This window comes from Corylus avellana, chromosome ca11 (assembly GCF_901000735.1).
Source record: "Corylus avellana chromosome ca11, CavTom2PMs-1.0".
In the NCBI taxonomy this organism is placed as follows: domain Eukaryota; kingdom Viridiplantae; phylum Streptophyta; class Magnoliopsida; order Fagales; family Betulaceae; genus Corylus; species Corylus avellana.
In genome coordinates, this window is record NC_081551.1 from 22,307,245 (window position 1) to 22,330,055 (window position 22,811).

Here is a 22,811-nt window from a genome sequence, read left to right on the forward strand (position 1 = left end):
TGTAGCATATTTAGTATATCTTTTCTTTTCTTTTTTTCACAAAAAATGTCAGGGTATAAATTACAGTCTATTGAAGTTTATGAAATGGATTTTGGAAAAACAAAAATTGCATACTATTACTAGTTTAGGACAAGGATTATAAAATTTATGAGACTACTAAGACATACTCTCATATCTAACATTTTAAGGAGATTGCTTGTGAAAAATTAAATCCCAAATGTGATAAACAGCCGCATTTGATTGCAGTATACAAATCCAATTCGAGGGGGAAATTATTGGACAGTTTCAATATTATAAAGCTATAAAACTGCCTCATTGAAATAATTTAGTAAACTCTGACTCTACAATATAAATCCCATTTTGGTGGGAGGAATGAGAGAGAGTTTCTAGCACAGAAAGAGCGAGAGGAACGGGCTCCAGGTTGAGGTTGTGGGATAAGGCTCATCAATATCCCTGGCTGTTTCCAGGGATTCCGTTTCTTCTTGGAATTTGCGACAGATCGTAGGTCAATATACTCATTAATATCCATTAGTGGTTTTCTGAGATTTCTTACTGAAATTTGCGATGCTGCAATGTGGACAAATGTACTCCAACCCATCTGTTTTAGCATAGTCCTGCCAATCATCATCCAGATGTCAAGACAACAAAGATTCTTCAAGTTTTTGAATCTACTCATGCAGATTTAATGATTTTAATACTCTTTTGGTTCTTTTCCTCTCATTTAATGATTTTACTCCATGAGAAACAGAAATCAGTATTGTCTGTTGCAAATGTTTCTGACACAAGAAGATGATGAGGTATGTACTGTACTGCATCAAATTTCCACAGCTATTATTATATGCACCATTAAATTACTCATGGCATTTGACATTATATTTATAGGGTAGCTACATAATTTAAACTTGTTAACGCGAGAAAATGATCGACTTCCAAGAAATCTTGCTTAGCAATTAGCATTTACTCTTTCTTTCATATAAATAATCCTATGGCAAAATCCACCCAAATTTTATATAACAAGTTAAATAAGGCAAACATACCTTAAAAGCACCAAGCCCCTGCCTCCGATCACAACCGAAGTGAGCCCACTCACCGCATTTCCCACAGTTCACCCAATCACCACCTGCACTACTGTTACATGCAGACTCAAATTGTCAGTAAGGCATACAGTTTTTGGTGCATCCGTACAGTTACAGTATGCCACAGAGAGAGAGAGAGAGAGAGACCTGTGACACAACAAGCAGAATTCTCCATCTACATCATCGTGTGCGAATTCATATTCTAGAAGATAAGTTTCGTAATGCCTTTTTAGTGTATTCCCCACACCCTGATTATCAGCAGAAATACAGCTGAGTTCTCCATCTACATCATCGTGAGTCAAATTCATATTCAAGAAGATAAGCTTCCAAAATAGTTGCAAGTTACAAAAAGCTAATGATTCTAAAGTAATGATATCACCAAATAAAACCAACCACAATATAATATCAGGAAAAAGTTTCTTATGAAACTGCCAGAGTTACTTTATCCCCCCTCAATTTACGTCATAAAGCTCAATACAACATATATGAAATGCATGTGTGCCAGCGATAGCTTGCATATAAATGCTAAAAGAAATTAGCAAACACCATCGAAAGATTGCAATTACGGAAGAAATTACTAAGTAATTGACATATTTAAGAATTTTATAATTTAAGGTTCAGCCTTCCATGTTATATCTGACTCCAAAGCTAACAAGAATTTGCACAACATGCAACTTAAAGCATCTCAAGAATAAAAAAGAGGAAAATAACGAAGAGAAGTTGAAAAAACATACAGTCATTCTATTGGTCAGCGTGTGATTACGCATCTTTGAGAAAACCTGTCCTTTCCAATTGATGCCATTCCCAACATGAAAGCCTCCTCGTGAGACCACCTGAGGACCAAATATTTCAATACTACATCTTGGCAGATTTTCAGTAAGCATTTTACGGCAAAGAAATTACCTCTCTATACAAGTTGAAAAGGTCAAGGCGCTTTGCATTGAGAATGGCATCAGGGAACTCAGCTAACCCACCTTGAGGAATGAGACGAGTATGTCCACGGAGGGTCAGAAACTGCATTACGTCCCTTAGGAATTCCTCCTGCCAGAGGTATAATGTCGTAAACGAATTAAAAGAAGAAAGTTAGATACAGATATCAAAATTCCTTGTACATGAATCACATCAAGTATATAAAGGGATCCAACATTTCAGTCCAAGGTAGAGTAAATAGCAAAGTCAATTACAAGATCTCACTGCCACAATCTATTCAATATTCATATTAGGCTCTGTATGCAATACTAGTGGCTTAGAAGACAAGTTTAGCCCCATGAAATTGTTGGATGAGGGCATGCATGAGAAATAAATATGGTTAAATGGACATATACAGGAAATATACAAGAGAATCTCATTTTCAGTAAAAAAAGAACAAAAGTTTAGAAAGTTAGAAAAAGAAGAGAACTCTTATGAGTTAATATCCAAGTGTAAAGGGAATTGCATATAATCTTTTTCAACTCTACCGCCGAAGTCTCTCTATCTTTAAAACTTTGTGCATTCCACTCTCTCCAGATACAGCACATTAATCATAAAGGAACCAACCTCCAAAACTTCCAAAATGTCATGATGCCCTCTACCTGACCTCCCCAACTCATCAATAACTCTCACACTCTTCTAGGTATAATCCAATCAACACCAAACAAATTACATAGCGAACTCCATAAATCTCTTGCTACTTCACAATGAAGAAGAAGGTGATCTCCTCACTGCTTGCACCACTATCCCTCACAATGATGTTCCACTTCCTCAAGTTATCCAACATCAATATTTTCCCTAAAGCCACCAATTACACAAAAAATGCCACTTTCAAAAATGCTTTAATTCTCCAAATATTCTTCCAAGGAAATAGGGAACTTGTAAATATGGTTTACACATGATAAAACGGCCTCATTTCAAACTAGTGTCTCTTGGAAGGGATCCAACATATTCTATCCACATCTCATTGCGAGAATACAACATCTCAAAGAAAGAGGAGACCAACTCTACCTCCCAATCCTATACAGGTCTAGTAAAAATTATATTCCAATGAATACTTCCATTTCAGAATTGCATGAGATCCACCACCCACGTGTCCTTCAACATGCAATACTAAACAAATCTGGATAAGATATCTTCAATGGGATTAAGAAACCACTAAATAAATCATTAGTTGATAAGAATCATACAACTTGTTTGTTTTTGCAATTGCGAGCACAATCTGTCCACACAACATTCTAGTGTATACACACACACACACACACTCAATTCATACTGTATCATATTCATGGCCATGCTTCACAGGATTCAAGTGATGTTCCATACAAATGCCATGCATAACCACATATATTAGATACGTGACTTTAAAAGAAAATGGTTCTCCATCTGCTCAACAATATGGAAATGAAACCACTTCAGTGGTGACATGGAAACATGCCCACCCACGCTCTAAGAAGTAGAGACCAAATGACTAACCTCTGAGCATACATGAATGGGGGCTCTGCCACAGCCATGTTTCTTCAAGGGTAGCGGATTTAAAGAAATAATCTGCTGGGCCTGAAAAGAGCTTGACAACCGTTTCCTGTGTGTGACAGTAGGGCCAACAATAGTATGCTTTGCAGGGGCAACTGGAAAATGAGCTTCTCCTTGATCTCCATCATATCTTTCTGGCTCAGAAAATCTAGAAAAAGGTAGTATCTTATGACGATGACTCTGAGGGATTGGCCTCATTGCTGCAACACTTGGTTTCTGTCTATCACTACGTTCATTTTCCCATTTCGGGCCACTAAAGGTGACAGGTTTTGTTTTTCGACATGGCTCAGATCTCTTTCTACTAGGCGCAGGAGGCATCAAACAGCTGGGAGACACAGCAGGAAAAGAATTGTTTGGATGATGTTCTTTGCCCTGCCTTGTACAAAAGAAAAGAAGGCGTTCAGCATCATCTTTTTCAAAAGAAGCCACTGACAAGCCCTCAGTGCTGGCTATTCCAAGCACAACTAAGCTGCGGTAAGATACATCTGGTGCCAGCTGCCTCAAAACCTGTGGAAAGAATTCCAAGGAAATGACCATTAAGCACAATAGAATAAACTCACATCATAACAAGGGCTTAAATCAGGCCAAACCAACATAGAAGTTCTTGGGTATCAACTACACGTCCTTTTTATTCTAAACACATACAGAATTAAATTCCTAAAATTTTGCGGCTGATATTAGCAAGGGAAAATGATTGATTGAGCCACATACACAGACAAACATCAAGCAAACAAGTACCATTTTCTGAACAGCACAAAGCAAACACTTTCATTTAGCTATCACATGCACCACTTTTTGCTTTTTTTCTTGCTTCCATTTTTCTAGGATGGTAGTGATCTAGCATGAAGATGGATTTGAACCCAAAATTTCATTCCTATTCCAATGAGCTTTTAGCACCTAGGACTGTTGGCTTTTTCCAACTAGGTGATCTACCTAGGGATGTGCGGTTAGTGGTGGTAGGGTAGGCAGAGGCAATATATATATAGCAAAACAATGTCGTGTTGGTGTTTAATACCAAAATGACGTTGTTTTGGTATAGGGTTTCATACCAAAACATTAAAAAGGCCCAAGCCCAAAAGGCCCATACTTGACAGGCGGTTACCATGGTGCGTTTGGGCATACATAACCACTAACCGGCGGTGAGAACATATGGTAACTGCCCGTCCTAAAATGGTGGTGTGGTTAGTTAAAATTGTTAATTGCTTAAGGCGGTGTGGTTAGCAGTTAGATTCAATAACCGCTAATTGCCACTGAATGTACAGAACTATTAGCACCTTGCTAAGTGGCATATTCACTGTTGCACTTAAACAAAGGTCAATAAAATAAATAGACTTCCAAAACCCCATAAAAAATATTTTTGCAGTCAACAAGAACTATATACACACACATACACCCTATACATCCAACAAAATTTTAAAATATTCTATCCCAAGAACAAATTTCTTGGAGAATTATTAAGTAGAAATTGTTTGACCATCGCTAGGATCATACTCTCACTAAGGTTAGAATTCCTACCCATGGTCTGATTGTCATAACAAAAATTGGGACCATATTTTCGTGGCCTAAATAAAGAAATTAATTATGTATAAATTTTTTTGGGGAAAGTTTCACTTACACCCCCCGAAGTATTATAAACAATTTTGAAATCATAACCTCAAAGTTTAAAAATTTGCAATGTCGGTATTCCATGTTTCAGTCACTTTTAATTTCACCCCTATTTTGTTTAAATGTCGAAAATGCCTTCTTTTTTTCTCCTTTTTTTTTTTAAAAAAAAAAAAAAAGAAAAAAAAAAAAAAAAAAGTGAAAATTCAAAAATGCTTTGGACTCGCCCACGGCTTGACCGTGGGTCTGGACTGATACACAGCCACCCATGGATCTAGACTAAAAACATTTCAAAAATGCCTTGGACTTGCCCCCTGCTTGGCTGTGGGTCTGGATTGACACACAACCACCTGTGGATCTGGACTGACCCATGGCGTGGTCGTAGGTCACCAGAGGATTTTTTTTTTTTTTTTTTGGCATTTTAACAAAATATGGGTGAAATTAAAAGAGTCTGAAATATAGGATATGGTTATGATTACAAAACCGCTTATACTTTAAAGGGGTGCAATGCAAGTAAAGTTTTCCTAAGTTTTTTCTTTAAGAGTAATTTTCAAATTACTTAAAAAAAAAAAAAAAAACAACCATCCAAGGAAATTGAAGATTATTGCTCGTTTCCATCTTGTATAAGAATCTCCAATAGATACATGATAACTTCATTTCTAAGATTAACACACAATTTTTTTTTTTTTTTTTTAAAAAAAGTGTCAAATAAAATTGGCTTATGAGTAGACTTAAATAATTTTGTGGATTTACTGGATTCAATAATTCTTGAGGGGCTTTTGCCTTTTTATTAACCAAATAATTAGAGAGCAAGTGTAACCTGTGAAGTGCAATGAAAAAAAAGAAGAAGTTAGGAGCTATGTAACCTGTGAAGCCCACGTGGGAACCTTCAGGCAAACTTCAAAAACACTTGCACCACAGGCTATTGAGGCAGACTTCCGTGGCTCAGAAAACGGCAATTTGGTTTCATCGCAGCTGGGCAATGCACGGACTAGCTGACTTTTCTCAATGAGTTCATTCTTTATATGATTCTCCAAAATCTGAGATCCAAAAAACAAAATGATAACATAAACGATACAGTATGTGTCATGTGTACTTCCAAACTCAAAGGCCCTATTTGCCAATGGTCCTGGAACCGTTCCAGGGCCGGTACTGTAGCCTTTTTTTTAAGAATAAGTGTTTGATTAGTTTTAGTGAAAATGTTTTGTGGGGAAAAGTGAAAAAATATATTTTATATGGAAAAATATAAAAAAATTGTTTTGTAGTAATTTTTTTATTTAAATAATAATAATAATAAAAATGATTGATGTGGTATAAAAAGTAGAGATGTTGGGATTAATTTTGAGGTGAAAAGATTTTTTTTTTAGAATTGAGAGAGGCCCTGGAACAGTACCGTTCCAGGGCCATTGGCAAACACACACAAAGAGTCCGTGCCATTGGCAAACACACCAAAAGAGTCCGTAAAACAAACACATCGATAGCAATCAATAAAAATAATTTATCCTTGCCTGATCATTAAAACAAGTCTGCGCACTACCAGACACTAAAAGTGATATGTTAGCAGAACTGCAGGTTGATAAATCACATCGCATGGTCACAACACCACGAGAAAACATCCCTGCCTGTAGAGGCGGAGGTGGTGCACTGCAAATGATAATGCCCATTAGTGAGCTGAAAAAATTAATAAAATATAATGCAAGTAAGAAACTAATTGTAATTATATATAACATAAAAACAAAACATCATATCATTGAAGAAAATGCAGTATGTGGGTTGAGATTGTTAGTCACTAAAACTTTCCCCCACAACGGAAAAACATATGCCATGATACTATAGAATATGGTGTTCAAAACCTGTAACTGGTCTAAAGTTATTTAATACCTTGCCTTATTATGAAGTTTACTCCCACGTATCTGAAGAACAAGAAGGGGCAAAAGGTGAGTTTTGTAAGTAGCAAGGAAGAAGGAATTAAGAAAAAATGAAAAAGTACAGCTAGCAACCTTAGAATGAGTACAATAGGAAAAAAGAAATAGCCTCAGTACTAGAGCAGACACAAACTATTCACAGTCCAACCAAACCAATCGCGACGCCATGAGTAACATGAAAGTCTGAAAGTGATGATGCCCCAAACATTTAGGACAATTTACCATCTATATAAGGTGAGATTGAGGAGCTTGGATGACAAAAGAAAAACCAAACAAACAAACAAATGCAAAAGAAATAAACCAGGAAACTGTTGCATAATGCTTACTTCTATGCTCAAGAGAGCATTAAGTCCATCCTCCAAAGATCCTAATAAGCACGCATCCTGGAAGAGTACAGTTTGTAAACAGTACATACCACAAAGTTATTGTAATATGGTCTAACCAAGTAACAAGGACTAGGCTGGAAACTATGAAACCAGACTTACTAGTGGGCATGGAACTCCACAAACAAGAAACCTCATGATCACATCATGATCATATATCTTTATAGCAGGTAGAGTCCCAGAAGAGCTTTCTTCTTCCTGCACATCTAACTCGGCTGGAGCAACATCAATCTTAGGAGGGTCCCCAAGCAAGCATGGTCCCAGCTTACCACTAGCCTTTTGGCTATTACAAGGTGAGACATTGCTGTCACGTACACAATACAGCCTAAAAGATGCAAGAGCAAGCTGGAATGCATCCCATGTATGGCTGCATGAACTGCAACGCAGAACAGAGCCTAGTCAGCAAAAGCTTAGACATGCCATACTGCTAACAAATAATATTTAGTCCATCTTCTAGCAGGAGGATAAACCTAAATACGGTATTCACTGGTCAAGACCAACTACATTCACTCCCAAATCATATTGAGGCTCCGTTTGTTTTTGCGTAAAATGTTTTCAAACATTTTTCGAGAAAACTGGCTATTTTCTGCCGTTTCTTTGTAACCCTTAAAATGGTTTAGAAAACATTTTCCGGCATTTGACTCGTACAAAAAATAACCAATTATTTCATATATAGTTTCATATAATCATGTTAAGTTTTAACCTATAAATACCAGCTTTCATTCACAACATAAAAAATATGGTGTCAGAAGAGTGATGGGCTTCATCAAGTTCATGAATAACAGAAGGTCATACTCACAATGATGTTCGGATGAGTGTGACTTTTAAGATAGAAAATGAAGTTTGCCATTTTTTGAAGAAAACGGTGCAAGCATGAATACCAAAATTAAACATCTTGGAAACAATCTTTCAGCAATAAGACAAAAATTAACCAAAGATCAATAACATAAACATCTCACTTTTACAAGATCTTTAAAGCTCAGACAAAGAATTGAGTAATGAATCCATATATTAGAAATGTATAAGCTCCCATGGCTTGCTGAGAAAAGTCGAGGAAAGAAGATTGATTAAAATTTAGTAATTTTAGATTACCAGTGAAAAAAAAATCAGAAATATGGGATTACAAGCTCTGTTTTCCCCTTTTTTGATTCTGAAAACAGGGAGAGTTTAAAACCCCAATTCTCATTTTAAAACACAATTCCTCGGCCCAAAACACAGACACAGAGACCACATACCAGAGGGTCCCAGCAGACACCAGACCAACTTGCAACTGTACTCAACCCATGTACTAACAACCAGTTTACAAAGTAAAAGGGATGCATATAGTCTACTCTGAACAAGCGATGCATATCAGAATAAGAAAATACATCAACTAGGACAAAAATGAAGCAAAGACACGTAGTGTGGAATATACATTGTCATAATCAACACCATATATTAGCTAAACAGACCAAGTTAACAACTCAAAATCAGAGGGTAAGGAGTAAGGTACTCTCTGGCTGTGTAGTGGATTACGCGCGCAAAATTTGAGAGAGGGGCAAGGAAGAAAAAATCTGAGAGTGACAAAGAAAGAAACAATGGAGGCGTAAAAATGAGAGGGGTAGGGAAGGCGTAGTGCGTACTTTTGTGAGGCATGTTCTTCTGGGCATAAAACGTTTTCCCTCTCGCCCCTTTTACGTTTTCAGTGATCAATGGAAAATTGGGTTGACCACCATTTTATGCTGCGCAAAAACAAATAGGGCCTGAATGGAAAATTCCTTCAAATCCAACTACTTTTATTGTGTCTTGGTCTATTGTGAATGCTGTTCTCATGAATTTCTTTCATAACTTCCATGAGCATGAGAGGTTTGTGAAGAGCCTTAACGCTACCTTCATTGCTCTTATTCCGAAAAAGCTTGGTCAGTTGGAGGTAAAGGGCTCGTTTTGGTTTGCGATTTTTTTCTATTCTATTGAATTGAATTCAAAGTTGTGAATATCGAGGAGAAAAAGAGTTTTTTTTGATAAGTAATATCGAGGAGAAAAAGAGTTGAGATTATGTTTGGGGTGTTTGAAGAATATAAAATTTTGAATAAAGTTGAAAATTTTTTAGTTAAGTTGAGTGTTAGTAGTATCAAATCAACTAAAAAAGGGAAAAAAGTTGAGAAGAATTGCCTTCCCAAACAAGTCCTTTGATTTCATACCTATCAGTCTGGTAGGGAGTGTTTATAAGATCCTGCCTAAAGTTCTTGCGAGTAGATAGAAGCAAGTAGTGGGAGCTCTTACTTCTAACAACCAGAATGCTTTCACTGGGGGGCATCAAATTCTAGACTCAGTGCCTATAGCCAATGAGTGTTTGGACAGCAGGTTGAGATAGTTTTTCCTGGGGTATTATGCAAACTTGACCTAGAGAAGGCTTATGTGCATGTTAACTGGGACTTCCTCTCCTATCTTTTGAAGCGGAATAGTTTTGGCTCTAAATGGAGGAGGTGGATTTCTGCTTGTACTTCCACGGCTCGTTTTTCGATCATGATCAACGGCAGCCCACATGGATTCTTCGGTAGTTCTCGGGGCCTTCGCCAAGGAGATCCTCTCTCTCCTCTTCTCTTTGTTTTTGTCATGGATCCCCTCAGTAGGATGCTTTCTAGAGCGATGGATGGGGGCTTTCTTTCTGGTTTCCGAGTGGACAATCTCAACAATATCCCTTTGGAAATCTCCCATCTTTTGTTCGCAGATGATACACCTGTTATATGTGACGCAGACATTGATCAAATTCTTAATTTGGATCACATTTTCTTGTGCTTCAAGGCCAATTCAGGTTTGAAAGTTAATCTCCAAAAATCTGAGTTAGTCACAGTGGGGAGGTCCCGCATATTGAGGAGCCGGCTAGTATTCTCTGTTGTAACGTCTCTTCTCTTCTGTTATGTTACTTGGGGATTCCATTAGGTGCTCCCTTCAAATCAAAAGCCATTTGAGAAGGGGTGGTTGAGAAAATGGAAAAAAAGGCTGGCAAATTTACTTGTACAGGGCGTCTTACTCTCATTAAGTATCCCCACTTTTTTATCTCTCTTCCCTTTACTAGCAAGCATAGCCAGGAGACTGGAAAGTCTTCAGAGGGACTTCCTTTGGGATAATACAGGTGAGGACCCCAAGTTGCATTTGGTGAATTAGAAGATTGTTTACTCCCCAATTCCTAGAGGGGGGTTGGGCATAAAAAATCTGATGATTTTTAACAAAGCCCTTCTCGGTAAATGGCTTTGGATATTCGGGAATGAACAAGATTCTCTATGGAGGCAAGTGATTGTGATGAAGTACGGGATCCAAAGAGGGCTATGGCGCTTAGAGGAAGCCCGTGGTCCTTATGGGGTGAGCTTATGGAGGAATATTAGGAAAGATGGGGGAGCTTTCTCCAATTTTGTTTCCTATAAGGTTGGGGACGGTTCCCACATTCGCTTCTGTCATGACATTCGGTGCGGAGAAAGGGCTCTAAAAATGCTCTTTTCCATAGCTCGTAACAAGGAGGCTTTGGTGTCAGATTACATGGATCTTTCCAGTCCGCACATCCTTTGGAATCCTAGCTTCATTAGAGCAACTCATGATTGGGAACTTGAATCTCTAGATTCTTTTCTTACCCTCTTAAACTCTATGAAACCCTATCCGGGAGAAGTTGATCGAATGGTGTGGACTCCTTCTAGCCACCACGCTTTGCGGCGAAGAGTTACTATACTATACTACAATTAGGTGAGCATAGTTCATTCCCTTGGAAAAGTATCTGGAAGGTGAAGGCCTCTCCTTGCATTGTGTTGCCTTTGTAAAAAGGATGAGGAAACCGTTGATCATCTTCTCATCCATTGTGAGTATACCGCTGACATCTGACACTGAGTTTTTAACAGCTTCGGGTTATCTTGGGTCATGCCTCATAACATCCTACAGCTTCTACAATACTAGAGATTTCAAGGGAGGGGACATCCCAAGGAGGCTATCTAGAAAGTTATCCCTGCTCTCTTAGCGTGGAGCATTTGGAGAGAAAGGAATTGATGTCTCTTTGAGGATAGTGAGAATGTGCTTCTTCTTAAATCTTCTTTTCTTAGATCTCTTTTGGATTGGGCTATTGTTTATGTTCCTAACTTTCCCTCAGGGAATCTGGTAGGTCTGATTTGTTTTCTAGATTGTAGCAGCAGCTAGGACCTCGGCTCTCTTGTATACTCTTAGTGTATAAGAGCTTTTTTCAATAAAATTCTAATTATTCGTCAAAAAAAAATAAAAATTACTGGTTACTTATACGGAACTAGTGGCATAGATTGCAATGAAAGTGTAGATGATTATACCTTTGTACCACTGACAAAAGTGAGTGACGGAAATGACACGCCGCATAACAAGAAAATGTATCTTTCCAGTATATAATGTAAGGAACTCCCTGCCAAAGGCAAACACCCAAATTCAATAACCTTTTGAAAAAAAAGGCAATAAAACCAGTAAAGGTTCCAACCTTCAAATCCCAACTAACAATCTCTCTTTCCCCCAAGATAACAACACCGTCCATTACAATCAAATGAAAAAACATATATTGAACTGCCTAAAATCAACATAACCTTAGAATGAAGTGCCTCTGCCAATTTTTCACCATTGGGGATTTCTAAATAAACCTGCACAATCATTTGAGAGTAAATACCTATTACTACGTGAGCTAAACAATCACCAAAAACTGCAAGAAATGAAAAATAGACTCAATTTTGAGGTAGTAATATGATATGCGATACAAAAAGGCTGCCCATGAATTCTTCGAGCTTAATTTGAGCTATCACGAGATATGCTATCTAATTGACTCCTCACAAGCTAACATTATGGAAACCGCTGTCAGAAACTTGTCAAATTCATAATCTACGAATCAATTTCAAAATAGATGTGGATGCCAGCAATACAATGTCTTGATAATATTGAAGCTACAGATGTGCACACATAATACATTCAACATCAATTCAAGTTTTAAGCACCACGTTAATAAGTTCACTTAATTCCAGACAGCAGATTACAACTGAGAATCATAGAATGATAAACCACTCACAACGGTCGGCAATGTGGAACCAAGCAGTCCGCACAAGGTTTCTGCAGTGGACAAATCAACATCTTCCCATACCAGAGACCCAATTTCTTCACTGCAGGCAAGTTGCTCTCCTTGCAGATAAACAAAATTGGGTTCTGATGATTCAAGAACTTGCTGGAACTCATGAGTACTCGGATTGGTCAGAACTTGAACCTGCATTCAGATATGAACATAATGTTAAAACCTTAAACACAATCTACTGAAACCCCATTATCAGCAACAGGAATTTATAGCCAGTGGATCAATTTATACACCTCGACACGCCCAAATGAAGTGAGCTCCGGAAACGGGTATCTGGGTTGATTTTGGGAAACCACCGGCTTCTGATTCCGTTTATTATCAGAGCCTTTTCCGCAGAGAACTGCTAGCAGACTACACTGATTTCTTGAAGGGCCCTGAGCATGGAACATCATGTATGCATGCCAGACCACCCCAGAAACAAATTGAAAAAAGAACTAATGCCTAAAACACCCCATTTGCTGAAAATCTCATAATTTATTTATTTCGCCTCTCTCCGAATCCAAACCCAGTTGATTATGGTGGAGTAAAAAAAGGAGGGGGGTGGGGGTGGACAAGCTTCTTTCTTGCATTCAGATACAGCGAAAAAGCATTGAACACTTACTTGCAAACGCTGAGACTAAGGAGAGATCAACGACCCACATGGTTAAAACGATGTTAAAATACGAAACAAAATTAGGAAAGCAGCAAACATCCAGGGACAATCCAAAAACAAAAAAAAACAAAAGCGAAGGACCAAAAACCCCAAGAGGAAACACCGAAACAGTAAAGGAACGATACGGTCTAAAACTAAAAAGAATAAAGAAATCTCAACAAAATCGCAAAGCACATCTCTACCTCTCTTTCTTTAATCATAATCTCTTCGCGCGTTACCAATCACCCCCAACGCTACAAATGGGTAATAAAAATCATCCACAATATTAAAAAAAAAAAAAAAAAAAAAACATCGTAATAAATAAAGAATTGAAATCAAATTAAATCAGGCCTTCTGTTGAGGAAAAGGTGTGAGTTTTAACTACAGTCGCAATGAGGACATTTATTAGTAAAGCACACCGCATGAGAATGAGATCGTTTGAAAATCATCATCATCTGTATGACAAAACTACATCATAACCGAACAATAAATATATAGATATATGTCAAATACAAGCAAAAGTATAGCAAAAGGAACAAATCTCGACGATTTCTCAAAACATGGCACGACATTCGGATATTACAGTCTCACTATAAATATTCCGAAAGAAATGAGTGTTGTTGCCGTTGGGTTTATCTTTTTTTTTGTGTGTGCGCGCGATTGTGCGTGGATTTGGAGACAATCCCATGACTTAAGACTGCGATTCTTGTAATCCGAAACTTTTCTTCGCGTCGTCATCGTGATCATCGAGTTCGCAGTGCTCTCAAGTCTGAAGTCTCACCGTTGGTGTCTGATGAGTGACGAACCACAGAATCATTTTACCCGGTAAAAGTGTGTGTAATATTTTACGTAGAACTACACATTTGTTACACACACCATGCATGAAATAACTACTCCTCTTCCTTAATTTGAGTGTAACACTCGAATATAACACTTTTAAGTTTTTATGTATTTATTTATTTTTAATGCAATATATTGGTGAATGAATTCATATTAAAATCAAATTTCCTAAAACACTTTTATAATACAAAAGTGTAATATATATTTTTAAGTAATTTTTTTTTAAAAAAAAAATATAAACAATGAAAAATATTATGCTTACAAATAAATTTTTAATTTTTTTTTTTTATAAATTGATGTGGCACAATATGATTAGATTTCTCAAAATTTGAATTTATATCCTCTTTAATCATGTTGTGCCACATTAATTTGTAAAAGCTTTTGTATAAAATTTGTTTGTAAGCCTAGTATTCATCTATAAACAATTATATTATAACTTCTTTTTTTTTTTTTTCTAATTCATGTCTAAGATTTTATAGCTAACAATGTGATATATATAGGAGTAGTATATGTATTAATCCAATAATAAAAAGGTAATAACTTCTATAAGGTTTTGGCATAAATCAATACCTTTGTGCCCTCCAATGAGGGCTTGCTATATCAGCGTGGAATACCTTAAGCAAAATAAACAAAAACATTAAATTTTTAAATTCATATTCTTAAAAATAAAAAACCTAAAAAAACCTATTTCCCACTTTTCTTATTCATCTACCCAAACTTGCCATCTACCGCTATCAGCCATGGCTCCAGTCAAGCTAGCCCTCATTTTTTTTTGGTGAAGCCCATGAATGCAACAACAAGAAAGCTGAAAGCACGAACAATGAAAGGAGCACCAAGGTTAGTAAGATGCTCAAGTCCATTGCCAATCAGTGAATCAGCAGAAAGCAAATATAAGGCAACCAGAAATGGTGACTTTAGAAAGATAACACAAAAGGCAGTGAAATTTTTGTTTTTGCAATATGCTTGGCTCTTGGTGAGAGAGAGAGATAACTGGTGTGGAGGAGCATCATGGGCAGCGTCGTGGCTGTCCGGCATTGTCTGGGCTGGCTGGTGTACGTTGTCTAGGCTGACCAACGTCGTGGCTGGTGACGGCTGGTGGCAGGTTTGGGTAGATGAATAGGAAAAATGGGAAATATGTTTGTTTTAGGTTTTTAACTTTTAACCCATAGGAGGAGTATAAATATAAAAATATAGTGTTTTTGTTTATTTTGCTTAAGGTGTTCCTCGCTGATTTGTCAAACACTCATTGGAGGGAACAAATATATTGATTTGTGCCGAGTTATTCTTTAATAAAAAGCCATCCAAATAGCAAAATAGTTATTACATTTCAAAAGCATATTTGGAGGCTGAGTATGAAATTGATTATGCGATCAACTGCATCATCAAGTACCATTTTATATGTTTGTTTACTATCGATTTATGCATCTTCGAAAGCTTGGATTTAAGAGATGATCATGAACTTGGAGATGGACTTAACAGTTATCCTCTTATTAGGATATTAATTTTTAATTATATTATATATTAAATTTATAAAATATAAACTTTATAACTAAAAACAGTTATTTAGAGTTTAGATTATAAAAATTCCGCGGTGAATTGAACTAAAAAAAATTGGAATGTCTTCATCCTCTGGCAAATCTCCCGGTTTGGCCCACATTCATGGTTGTAAAATTGGAGTTGGAGCACATTCAGCCCAGATATAGAAGGCCCAACTGGAGTGATTTCAAGAACCAAAGCCCCGTTTTGATCATTGTTCTACTGCTTCTATAGCTATTTTTTTGGGGGTTTTCAATCTCTCTCTCTGTTTTCCGATTTTCAAAGTTGAATGTTGCACGGATTTGAAATGTTCTTTTGTGCACAGGATTCAAATCCAATGCCATTGAGAGCTTAACGATCAGCTTGAAGGTTTCCATTCTGAAAGGTTTTCATTACCTATTAAACAGGTCAGAATTATTGTTTGCATGTGTGCGTGCGCACGCATATATGCTCGTATCGCTTGTTGGACTTAAGGAGTTTGCTTCTGGATATGCGTAATTTAGGAATTGCTTATAGGCTGAGCTATAATTAGGTCTCTGATGTACGTTAATATGTATTTATTATTATTATTATTATTATTATTTTGTTGAAGTTGGAAGTCAATTTTATTGTTAACTCTCTATTTTTTGATCTAGTTCTTTTGATGTCAATTTGTTGTGGTTTTCCTCTGATGTTTGGTTTCGGTGCATACTGAAGACATGGCGGTGTTGCAATGGAAAACCTTGAATATCATGTATTCGAGCTGAACTGAGTTTAGGAAAAAAAAAAAAAAAAAAGAAAGAAAGAAAGAAAGAAAAGAAAAGAAAAGAAAAAGAGATGTAAATTATTGAATTTCGAACATAAATCTGATTTTATTTAAACTGCAAGATGAACTTTTAAATTTCAATATAATTTGTAACCAATTCAACCTTTTGTGTCAGCAAGTTTTACCGTTTAGCGTTGCCAAAGAAGTAGAAAAGATCCATTAGTTGAAATTATTGTTTAAAACTCCACTATCAATGACTTTCTGGTTATAACAAGAGTCATTTTTGCAGACATAACAAGTATACGAGTCATTGTAGGTAGAAGTTCTCAGTGGCTGCCTCAGAGGAGAATAGTGCTTTGTTCCCGATTTTCATTTTGACAATAATGCCCCTGCCACTGATACCTTATACAATTCTGAAGTTATGCCAAGCCGCCTCAAAGAAAACAAAGAGCATACACTGCCACTGCTCTGATTGCACTCGTTCAGGGAAGTACCGCAAATCGATATTTAAGCGGGTGAGTTCCTTCATTATCCCTTTGATGTATCTTCAATTTCATATTACATACCAAGTGTCGTTATTTGACCTAACCATGGAGTCTATTCTGGAATCATGCAGATTTCGCATTTCTTGACTTATAGCAACTTGACTCTGATATTGCTTTGGGTCGTCGTGATTGTCCTGGTCTATTACATAAAAAATATGAGCCGCGAGGTAAATAGTTTAATCAAAATTTGAGCAATTGTTAGTGGCCATGTGACAATTGTATCCTGTTATGATTTATTCAATTCCATGCTGCTACTTTCTAGTGAATCAGGACTTCTTATAGGAACTCATAACAATTTGCTTTGAATGCTATATGTTGCATTTCGCTGACATTCCTTTTTCTTTTTGGAATTTGTGACCAGATTCAAGTTTTTGAGCCATTTAGTATTCTTGGATTGGAACCCGGAGCGTCAGATTCAGAAATAAGGAAAGCATATAGAAGACTATCTATTCAATACCATCCTGATAAAAATCCAGATCCATGTTGAAGGTGTTTCAGTTCTTCAGTTTATATGTTTCATTTTCAGACCTTTGTATCAGTCAGGAAGATGTATATATATATATATATATATACCCATCCAAGCAACAGCTTGGAACACATCACAAATACTCCATGGCAGTGGTGATGCCAGGCTGTTCAAGGCCATGCCCCACTCGCTCATCAATTGATGATATTCTAGCATCTATGAGAACTGACTCAAGTATTGCTTCCTCCTCCTCCTCCTCCTCCTCCTCCTCCTCCTCTCTCTCTCTCTCTCTCTCTCTCCAGTAGCTTTGAGAAAACCAACCACCACCTCTGAAAAACCCCAACCCCACCGCCACCACCCAAGCTGAACCCCAGCTACCACCATCGTGTTCACACACGAAGATTGAGAAAATCCCTTTTTCCCCATTCTTAGTGATAGACAAAGAAAGAGACAATTCTCACATCTCCCAATGTGTGTGTGTGAGAGAGAGAGAGAGAGGTTGAACTTACCGGTGGAGGAGCAGCAGCGGAACCTACGACAGTGTTTGGCCTAGGCAGCGGCGGTCCTGGGTGGTGTTTGGCCTGGTCAGTGGTGGTGGTGGTGGTGGTTTTTCTTCTAGCACACTAGATGAATAACAGTGCTATTCATTGTAGTAGTTAAGGTAGAATAGCTAATGTGAAGTTATTCTGTTGGAGCTAAAAAAAAGAGTAAAAATAGCTAAATGTAGCTAATATCTCTCTTTTAGCTAAGTTGCCGGAGATGCTCTTAGCAATTAGTTTGCATTTCTATGGATTTTTGGTAAATTCTTATAGGCTTGTTACTGCTTTCTGTTCTGTTCAGACAGAATTGTTGATTCAGGCTCAATTAACTCGTGAATCAGCAGCATTGCCTTCATCATTGCAAGGTGATTTCAGACGGGTGCTAGAACTTGCACCTTGCCTTCTTGAAGAATTAATGAAGGTGATTAGGTCCTCTTTTACATTCTTCAAGAAGACTTCCGTAATCATTGCTAATTGTGTTTACCACTGTGAGGTCTCAGCCTGTAAGCATGTGTTGTTGTCTCTTAAACAATTAAATCTTTTGGAATGCTGCTTTGTTAGAATTGGTTGTCATAATTGTTAAGGAAGTCAAATGGCTCAATCGGCAACAGTTTTTTGACAAATAACTCAAAACATAAAACACTCACAAATATTTTAAAGAAGGTGAACACATAACTTCTGTTGAGCTATACATGTATGAATAATGGAGTTTCTGAGGGAAATTATGCAGGTTTCGATTCTTAGATGCATTCTGAGGTGTCTTTTGTAGGATGTATTCTTGTACATTATCTCTCAACAGTTTAGTAGAACTACCTAGAACAGAATATGGGTGGCACTTTTTTTTTTTTTTTCCCCCATAACTCTTTCATTTGCAGTCCGAGTTTATATTTGGTGTAATGAAAGGAATCTATTAGCATGTTTTCTGAGATATACTCTCTATAACAGAAAATAGAATTCCAATTTTTCCCCCTTATCTGTTGTTGGGTTAGGGCCGGGGTTTGAGGGGTAGGTTCTGGAAAACTTATTGTAGAGTGATGGAAGTATCATAGAAGGATGTACGAAGTTAGCGGTTCCCCGCAAACTTTATGTTGAGTTTTATAATTGATTTAGCTCTCAAGCAGGACTTTCTGAAATAGCTACGTACAGATTGTTAGATAAGTAAACAAAGTGTGGGATCTCCTGGGTGAACGGATGAACAAGTATTATAGAGGTATGTGAAGAATGTGAACTTCAAAAGGTGATTCACATATCACAGGCCAGTTAGTGGATGTGAATAAATGGATCTGAAACAGAAAACTAGAGTGATTGAATCAAAAGATGCAGGTTTTCATGAAAGACAGCACATCAGTTGTACAGGTTTGGCATAGGATTCTTCGTAAGCAGGTTTCAGTTTACTAGCTTTGTGGAATAATTGATGTTCTACTTGCTTCTATCTTTGGCACTCGGTCACTTACTCAAATTCCATTGCTAGCATTCGTGAAGAGGCAGTTACTCTATATGATTATATTTATTTTGCCATTTTAGGAAGGGGAGGTTGTATTTTTCTACTATTACCAATCTCTTATTATCTGTGCAGATGGCAGTTATACCACGCAACACTCAGGGGCATGGATGGCTGAGGCCTGCAATAGGGGTAGTCGAGCTTTCTCAATGTGTCATTCAAGTGAGATGTGCTTTGAGGACATCTTTTATAAAAAAAAAAAGACTTATTACAGTAACATGCGCTTTAATGACTTTATTCTTATCTTTATGACTAATTACGGAGTTTTTTCTGTAATTAGTCTTGAGGACCTTGTTCATTTCTTTTTGTAGACCTTGTTCATTTCTTTTTGTACACTCTCTTCACTTGGACGACAGGCTGGCTTGCTTCCTTAGAGATGAATTTCCCTTATTTTCTTTTTATGTTCTCTTCTTATTTCTCCTCCTCTTAGTTGCTCTCTTGTATATTTCTTGTGTACTTGAGTTGTGCCCATCTGCGCTCTTCTAATGCATTATTACTTATCAAAAAAAATTACGGAGTTTTTCTGGAGTTCTTGGCTAGGCAGGGACTATATACGACTTTCTTAGCTTGTTTATATTATGTAGAAGACAGTAGCTAATAGATTGTATACTAATATCCTGAATAATGCAAATCATTCTCAACATGCTTTATTTTCTTCTACTCCAATTCTCACATTATTTTTCTTGGTATATTCCCAATAACTTTCGTGTTGCATTTGAATTTCAGTATATAATACTTTCTGAGTTCCTAGTTGCAAACCTTTTGAAGATTTGCTGGTGGGCTAGCAGGCCGAGCAGCTTCTCATTCTGTTAGTTTGTCTCAGGCATGAATATGCTGTGATTTTTCTCTTGTTTGTAGTCCTCCCTGTGTCTTTTTTAGTGTACTTGACAATTTTTCCTTCAGAAATTTGAAGCAAGTTCCAATTTATTTTTATCTGTTTATTGCTTGGCAAAGCTCATTGCGGTTTGGGTATTTGCATTTTTTGTTTTAGTGGTTCTACATACCTGACATTTAGTTTCTCAACAACTTTATGCTCAATTTCATAGGAATATATCTGTCATTTTGTGTTGCAAAGAACTTTTGTTTTGTTAGTAAGTCATTTATTTAGATGGCTGCTTCCTGTTAACATTTCCATGTTCAGGGTTAATCTATTTTGTGTTCCTTTGTTCTTTTCCTAGTTCCTACTCACAGTAGGATTCTTTTGTTGCGTTACCTGTGATGCATGCTGTTCCTCTCAGTGCGATGAAGGGAACTGGAGGATCTTCTGAAGGCATTGCAACCTTTCTGCAGCTGCTGCATTTCAGTGAGGCCATTGTCAAAAAGATAGCTCGTACAGTAAGTAGATAAAATCTTTCTCTCTGGTTTGCGTCATGCAGGAATCCATTGTTAATCTGCCTCTTGCCTAGCTTTGACGGCAGAGCCACAGCATTTGTTTTTGATGGCTGCCCTTTTTATCTGGAAATGTGCTATAATTTGAGAACCTGCAGTGCCCGATTTCCCAATGACTTTAGCTATTATACTTATCTTATTTTCTACTTGATTAAAATCAAAATTTCTGAACAATGGATAAAAAGCTGTACCCGCATTTTTGTTCCAGTTGCATAGGATAGAGTTTTCCTTTAAACTAGGTTTTAGGAATTTCCTTCAACCTAGTCTATAAAAGTGACATGTGTTCCTTAAACATGTAAAAAACACATGTTTTTTTAATAGCAGGGATAAAGTTAGAATAAATTTTATTAAAAACTCATCTACATCTCACATGTTATTAAAAAAATGGACACATATCATTTTTATAGATTAGGTTGAAGGAAATTCCTTCATCCTAGTTTGGAGGAAAACTTTGTCCGGTTGCATATTTCACTTGTGGTTTCTTCTATGTTTTGTGTATTTTCTTTTTATCATGTATTAAAATCATATAGGTTTTCTAAACCTATCTAATAAGTATTCAAAAAATTTTTTTTGATCAATAATCAACACATATCATTAAAAGCGTAAGGTGCCTTTAAATATACAGGAAGTATACAAAAGGCCTAATTAAGAGCAAAAAGAACAAGGAAAATTAATTGTTGAGTAGCACATATCTGATGAAATTTTGGAATGACTTTTGCTTTAACACAAGCCTGTTAATGACCAAAAATCAGTGTTGATTGAATTCTGTCCGGGTGTTGAATACATCCTGTGATCCCCCTCCCAAGATTTCCCCTTGTTACATTCTTTTTGATATTTTTAAAACATTTTTATTCTTCATTTGCAGAAGGTGAGAACGTTTCAGGACCTTCAGGACATGAGCTTGCAAGAACGTGCTGAACTGCTTGCTCAGGTAGCCGGGTTCTCTCCTGACTGTGTACAAGATGTTGAGATGGTGCTGGAAACGATGCCTTCTATAACAATTGAAGTTACATGCGAGACTGAAGGTGAACAGGGTATACAAGAGGGTGACATTGTCACGATCCATGCTTGGGTAACACTCAAACGTGGTAATGGCCTGATAGGTGCCCTCCCCCATGACCCAATATTACCCATTTCATAGGGAAGAGAACTACTGGTTTATGCTTGCAGATCCTGTTTCAAATAATGTGTGGTTTTCTCAAAAGGTTAGTTTTATGGATGAAGCTGCAGCTATAACTGCTGCTTCAAAGTCAATTGAGGAGACTATGGAGGGATCAGGAGCAAATGTAACGGAGACCAGTGTGGCAGTGAAAGAGGCAGTTGAGAAGGTGAAGGGTGGGTCTAGACTGGTGATGGGCGAGTTCCAGGCTCCAGCAGAAGGAAATTACAATTTGACTTGTTACTGCTTGTGTGACGCTTGGACAGGCTGCGACAGAAAGACAAACTTGAAAGTAAAAGTTTTGAGACGGACTAGGGCTGGCACCCGAGGTGGCCTTGTCGCAGAAGAGGGACCCGTTAAGGAGAATGGGGTTGAAAAGAGGAAGAGGAGAATGACGAAGAGGAATATGATGATTATGAGAGTGAGTACAGTGAGGATGAGGCAGATGAACAAGATGCTAAGAAGAAAGGACCTGCTGCCAATGGCACTCTCAATAAACAGGGCTCGTGTTCAGAAGGTTCGGGCACATGAGGAGTGACGCGCAATTCTGTTTTATTAATGATGAAACAATAAACATTTTGAGCCCACTTTGATCTTTTGAAGAACTTAACAACAATAACAGTGAGTCATTTATTTTGCCTTTTGTTTAACTTGGCGAAGCTTCATATAATCTTATTTGATATTTGAACAAACTCATAGCAAGCCTGTTTCCCTCCAAGCAATCCAAGCAAACCAAGCATAAACGATTGGGATGGCCGTAATTATAAACCTGAAATGATACCACAAATCAAATGATGTACAAAGCGGAATGTCCATTTAAGTGATTTAAGATTGGCCGTTTTTTCTTCACCTCTTTAGTCTTTACCGGCTG

The 22,811-nt window shown here is 37.3% G+C and overlaps 1 protein-coding gene and 1 pseudogene across 3 annotated transcripts; one reads left to right on the forward strand and one right to left on the reverse strand.

Moving 5' to 3' along the window:
* Positions 1–201: 201 nt before the first annotated feature.
* Positions 202–13,504, reverse strand: LOC132166695 (AT-rich interactive domain-containing protein 4). 3 transcript variants are annotated; one of them, XM_059577563.1, is made up of 15 exons: positions 12,823–13,501; positions 12,530–12,721; positions 12,057–12,110; positions 11,793–11,881; positions 7,591–7,864; positions 7,432–7,488; positions 7,062–7,093; positions 6,689–6,824; positions 6,047–6,220; positions 3,522–4,085; positions 1,980–2,117; positions 1,811–1,909; positions 1,224–1,324; positions 1,038–1,128; positions 202–614 (listed from the first exon to the last, which is right to left on the reverse strand). In XM_059577563.1, exons 1-15 carry the CDS (start codon positions 12,979–12,981, stop codon positions 519–521), a joined length of 2,256 nt encoding a protein of 751 aa, XP_059433546.1. In that variant the 5' UTR covers positions 12,982–13,501; the 3' UTR covers positions 202–518. The 3 variants fall into 3 exon arrangements, with proteins under 3 accessions (XP_059433546.1, XP_059433548.1, XP_059433547.1); XM_059577565.1 differs by lacking the exons at positions 11,793–11,881; positions 12,057–12,110 and having other exon boundaries at positions 12,823–12,910; XM_059577564.1 differs by lacking the exons at positions 202–614; positions 1,038–1,128 and having other exon boundaries at positions 1,230–1,359; positions 12,823–13,504.
* Positions 13,505–14,880: 1,376 nt separating this feature from the next.
* LOC132165235 (dnaJ protein ERDJ2A-like) lies at positions 14,881–22,590 on the forward strand (annotated as a pseudogene).
* Positions 22,591–22,811: the final 221 nt, after the last annotated feature.

Bases quoted from the DNA above. Each gene is read 5' to 3' on its own strand.
- LOC132166695 (XM_059577563.1), bottom strand. From the start codon at position 12,981: ATGATGTTCCATGCTCAGGGCCCTTCAAGAAATCAGTGTAGTCTGCTA. The intron at 2,118-3,521 runs GTTAGTCATTTG...TACCTCTGGCAG, and splicing joins CCATTCATGTATGCTCAGAG to GAGGAATTCCTAAGGGACGT. The intron at 1,129-1,223 runs GTCTCTCTCTCT...TGCATGTAACAG, and splicing joins TTCTGCTTGTTGTGTCACAG to TAGTGCAGGTGGTGATTGGG.